The sequence below is a fragment of the Vombatus ursinus genome, unplaced genomic scaffold, assembly GCF_900497805.2.
Source record: "Vombatus ursinus unplaced genomic scaffold, bare-nosed wombat genome assembly UNPS02014174.1, whole genome shotgun sequence".
Taxonomy (NCBI): domain Eukaryota; kingdom Metazoa; phylum Chordata; class Mammalia; order Diprotodontia; family Vombatidae; genus Vombatus; species Vombatus ursinus.
In genome coordinates, this window is record NW_020953952.1 from 344,278 (window position 1) to 350,053 (window position 5,776).

General features: G+C 36.7%; 1 protein-coding gene across 1 annotated transcript; it reads left to right on the forward strand.

Moving 5' to 3' along the window:
* The first annotated feature begins 294 nt into the window (after positions 1 to 294).
* LOC114041478 (olfactory receptor 1020-like) lies at positions 295 to 1,236 on the forward strand. The gene has a single exon (XM_027859940.1). The coding sequence runs from the start codon at positions 295 to 297 to the stop codon at positions 1,234 to 1,236; it is 942 nt and encodes a 313-aa protein (XP_027715741.1).
* Positions 1,237 to 5,776: the final 4,540 nt, after the last annotated feature.

The following is a 5,776-nucleotide window of genomic DNA, read 5'->3' on the forward strand; positions in this document are numbered from 1 at the left end:
CCTGCTAGTTGAAGGGTTTAGATTGAGAAGAGACATTTGAGTTATCTAGGCAAAGCCCCTACATTTTACAGAGATAGAGGCTGATGTCCTCAAAACTGAAGGGATTTGCCCTAATATCACACCAGAAGAAAATGATAGAACCAGGATTCAAACCAGGTCCTCAAACTCCCAGTTCAATATACTTTGTAATTCTCCATGCTGGCTACCCTCTACCTATTTCTTCTTCTCTGATTGAGTTATGTCTCCTTCTCACTTTCTTCTTTATTCAGCAGGAGACATCCTTCTTCTGAGCCAATGGTTTGGAGTAATCACAGCACAGTGACCCATTTCATTCTTCTGGGATTCACTGACCATTCAGAGCTACAACCCATCCTCTTTGGGGTCTTCCTCTTGATCTATGTGATCAGTGCGGTGGGAAACCTGGGGATGATCCTGTTGATTGGACTCGATGCACAACTTCACACCCCAATGTACTTTTTTCTAGGCAACTTGTCCTTTGTTGACTTCTGTTACTCCTCTGCCATCACACCCAACATGCTCATCAACTTCTGGATGGAGAAGCCAGTCATTTCATGGAGGGGTTGCGCCACTCAATTTTTCTTCTTTGGCTCCTTTGCTGGCATTGAGGGCTTTCTGCTAGCCGTGATGGCATATGATCGCTATGTGGCAATCTGCATCCCACTGCTGTATACCACCACCATGTCCCAGAGGTTCAACCTCATACTGGTGTCAGGCACCTATCTGGCAGGTTTTGTCAATGCAACAATACACACAACTTTAACCTTTAAGCTCTCCTTCTGCCATTCCAATGTTATCGACCATTTCTTCTGTGATACTCCACCCCTCTTGAAACTCTCCTGTTCAGACACCCATGTGAATGAGCTAGTCATTTTGGCTTTTGCCAGTTTTAATGAGTTGAGCTGTCTCTTGACTATCCTTGTTTCTTATTTATCTGTCATTGTTGCCATTCTGAGGATACGTTCAGCTGAGGGAAGATACAAAGCCTTCTCCACTTGTGCCTCCCACCTGTTGGCTGTCACCATTTTTTTTGGGACAATTCTCTTCATGTACCTGCGCCCCAGCTCTAGCTATTCAATGGACCAAGATGAAGTAGTGTCTGTGTTCTACACAGTGGTGATCCCCATGCTGAACCCCCTGATCTACAGTCTGAGGAACAAAGAGGTAAAAGCTTCCTTTAGGAAAGTCATCACACAAATATCTTCATTCTCTTTTTAGTGTGGTTTTAGAATAATTGCACTTTAGATTTGGAAAGGATGAGATAGTGGAACTGAGAATTAGAACTTATCAGGCTAGAGGTAGGACAGGGCATACAGTATAGAATATCAAAACTAGCATGGAAATTGGAACTGAGAATATAGAATTCCAGGGGCAGCTAGGTTTCATAGTCAATTGAATGTTATACCTGGAGTCAGAAAGATCCAAATTCAAATCTTCCCTCAGATTCTAACAAGCTGTGTGATGGTGGGCATGTTGCATAACCTCTGTCAGGCTCAGTTTCCTCATCTGTTAAAATGGAGATGATAATAGTACCCACCTCATAGAATTGTGACAAGTATCAAATGAGATAACATACATAAAGGCTTTTACAAACCTTAAAGCAAAAATGGTAGTTTATTTTTTAATTGCAGAGCTAGAAACAATTTGAGAACATAGAACTTTGAATTCAGACCTCAAAAGAACTGTAGAACCTGGAGTAAAAATGATTTGTATTGAAGGAGATTTTAGATCAAAAAGGAAATAATGTGAGCTCTGAACTGAGCCATAGAAAATGTATGGCAGAACAATAAGGCATGGTTGAATAGGACTCAGTGAAGACATTGTTGGATTAGAAATCTCCTATCATTCTACTGGCTATAAGACTTTAGTTTTTGGTAATCTAGTACACCAATGTTTCAAAGACATTCATAGTGCAGTGAAAAGAACTCCGGACTAAAAACATGGGAAACCTCAGTTTTAATCCATTTTCCAGCTAGGTAACATTGGGCCAGTCATATTTTTTGTATGAATTTCCAGAAAACCATTGTCACAATTCAGATTTTGTTTCTTCTATCTTTTGCCAATTATAATTTTATACCTTTAATTGTGTGACTTCCTTCAATATTTCATGGATCTATGAATATGTCAGAATGGACATTCATGTCAGCAAAACAGATATCAGCTCTGAAAGAGATCTTAGCAGTGTTGTACATATTCCAACCCAATGTAGTTAAACTTTCTAGAACCTATGATAGATGGTCTTCCAGCTTCCACCCTTAGTCTGACATAAACCCTGGGAAGCTGAGTGTGCAGAAACTATACTACTTTCAAAGGCAGGAAATTCTCTACTTGCTAAGATGCTAATACCAAAACATGCATTTTGGGGTTAAATACCCATTGTATCGCATTCAGAAAAAGGTATGGATGCTGAGCAATTTAAGAATGATTAAAAGAAATGCATTTATTAAATGCCTACTATGTTTCAAGAACTTCACTAATGAGTAAGAATCACTAGTGGACTCATCTTTATACCTAGGGTCACAGCTTGTAGGTTAGTAAAGAATCTTCAAGTGTTCCCCTAACTAGAAAAATCATCTCCTGTAGACAAAAAAAAAATCTATGAAAATAATAGCTGGCATTTAAATATTATCTCATGAGATGTTCACAAGAATCCTGGAGGTAGATAATATAAATATTCCCATTTTAGGGAGGAGGAAATCAAGGCCAAGAGAAATTAAGCGACATGGACAGCTAGTAAGCTTTTGAGTCAAGGTTTGTATTTACGTCTTCCTAACTCTAAGTCCAACACTATAGCCACTATAACCACTTAACTGCTTGAACTTATTCAGACTTGAACAACAGATATACATCCATCACTAGTCCCACACTTGAAGCTTTTTCTGCTTGGAAGGGGATGGCAGAATTCATTCTGGAGACAAAATATTTGAGAAGAGAAGATCAATTCCATGACACAATGAGACATAAGAATGGGACCATAGTGTGCCACTTTAATTCTTTTATAGATGCCAAGTGATTTTATACCTGTATATACTTAACTGCTTGTTTGTTTTTCTGTTTGGGTGGAGAGATCAACATGGATAATTCCCCACTTTCCTTAAAATAAGTGATAAGCTGTTATTTCCAAATACATTTATCAGGAAAGAATCAATTTCAATTGTTCACTAGTTAGGAACAAGGTCTACATACTTCTCTAGGTTTGAAAAAAAATCTGGATTAGCTGAGGAACTTGGTCACTCCCTTTGATGACTATATAAAATAATCTAACTAGTCAGAATCGATACTCAGGTGTCTAATGACAGAGAGGAGAGAAAGGCATTGCTAAGAAGGAATTGCTTGTGATGGTGATATAGTGCAGGGGGATGGAGTGCTTTGATATTGAGCCAGAAGTTTCTTCATATTTTAGGAAGAGGAGAAACCACATGAGATCATGACTGTAAGGCATGAATTTCTTCCTATAATAGGAGTTTTAAGGACCTCTGAAAAGGAGGAGAATGAGAGCACTCGGAGAGAAGGGAGGTGATTTTTCCCTCCTCTAAATCCTGGGTAGATCGTGGTGGCCAGGGCAGAAACATTTGCATGTCAACCTAATTGAGAGTAAATGCCTCCAACAGTAGGAATGCAAGAACATTACCAGAATTCTGACATTACTAGGATTATTTAGAGGAAGTAGCAGGTAAAAGGTGATATTACATTTGATATTAACATTTTTTTTTTCTGCCATGGTAAGGACTGACAGTTCTTCAGCATCTGCTTTTTTTCCCCAAGCACTTCAGTCAACTTAATGACCACTTAATTAAAAAAAAAAGACCAGAAATGATACAAATGGGACAAAAAAAAAACCATAATAACAGAAATGAAGTGAAGAAGTGAATGGTGGTTCATTATGAAAACCAAGCTTGGCCCTGAAGAAGAACTGAACAAATGAATCACTATCCCTTCACTGTACACTTAGAAGACTCTAAGTGGGGAACTTTGTGTATGTCATTAGACTCAGCTGATGTTTTTGTTAGCTTTGCTGAACTGTTTTTATTTTTATTTTTCATTTTTATGTTTCTTGGATGGAAGTAAAAGAAAATACATTTAATCAAATTTAAAATATTTTTAAAAAATATTAACTTAAAATCGACATTTTATTGTTAATTTAAAATTAAAATTGTTGATTGATGTTGTTTAAAATTAAATTATTTAAAAACCTTGCTAAAATGAGTTTACAAAATTAAAGAAAAATATTTGCTTTCTGGATAGGGAAGAAATGTGACATAAAAAGAATGGAAATTGATAAAATAATTTGCATGTGAAATAAAATACATTTTTATATCTCCTCAGCAAGACTAGATCCAGCTACCTCAGTGAATCAATAAAAAGTGATTTATCACTTGCTTCATAAATGGTACCATGCCAGACACTGAGGCTAAAAAGGAAGGTCAAGACTGAAAGTAGGGCTGAGGATTGTGGAGAATTCAGGGCTCATCAGATTTTTTTAGATGCCCTTGAGATATTACATGATTTAAGGGTTTTATTCCCAAGGAATGCAATTGAGGGATACTTCAGAGAATACACACAGGAAAGCCATAATGATATAAATGTCTCTTCTTCTTTATCATAGCACCCTAAAATCTTAGCTCTGAAAGAGATCTTAGCAGTGTTGTACATATTCCAACCCAATGTAGCTAAACCTTCTAGAACTTATGACAGATGGCCTTCCAGCCTCCGCCCTTGGTCTGACATAAACCCTGGGAAGCTGAGTGTGCAGAAACTATACTGCTTTCAAAGGTAGGAAATTCTCTACATGCTAAGATGCTAACACCAAAACAGTCACTTTGAGGTTAATTACCTATTGCATCACATTCAGGAAAAAGTATGATGTTGAGAAATTTATGAATGATTAAAAGAAATGCATTTATTAAATGCCTACTATGTTTCAAGAACTTCACTAATAAGTAAGAATCACTAGTGGATTCATCTTTATACCTAGGATCACAGCTTCATTAACATTTTATTAATTTCATGTTCATTGAATCCTACCTTTTCATAGCCTTGAGATTGTGCTCATTTATATTCTCCACCATAGCTCTAAACTGTAATTAAATGAGAATACCCTAGTCTAACGCCAAGACCCTGGACAGCTGCAGATTCTATATTTGCCAAATCCTCCCTGTAGCCTGGTTTTAATATGTGGATCAATTTAACTCAAAGGAACACAACTAGGAAAGCAAAGAATCATAGAGTTGGAAATACCCTGAGGATATACAATAACATGTGAAAAAAAAAAACTTGAAAAATTAATTATGTCAGAGAAATACGGGACATTTGAACATAGAATGTTCAAGCTAGAAGTGACTTCTTAAGATATCTGGTCCATCAGCATCATTTCAAAGATGACATGAAACAACCTTATGTTACTCAATGGTACAGAAAGAATGGGGATGACTTCTTAATTCTGCATTAAAACATTAATTGGAGTTCAACCCAAACAGTACTAATCCAGAATAGTGTTTTGACAAGCCCATATTATAACTTTCATTTAGAACATAATGTCTATTTGCATTCCTTTAAAAAAATCTACACAAAGAAGAAAAGAAAGGAGGGAAAGGAGAAAAAAAAGAAAGAAGGAAAAGAGGAAAGGAGAAAAGGAGAAAAAGAAAGATAGAAATACAGAAAGACCGAGACAGACAAAAAGAAAGAAGGAAGCTAAACAGCTATCTACAAATATTGATGGTGATTGGTAAAGAATGCTAAAATGATGAAAGCATTAGCT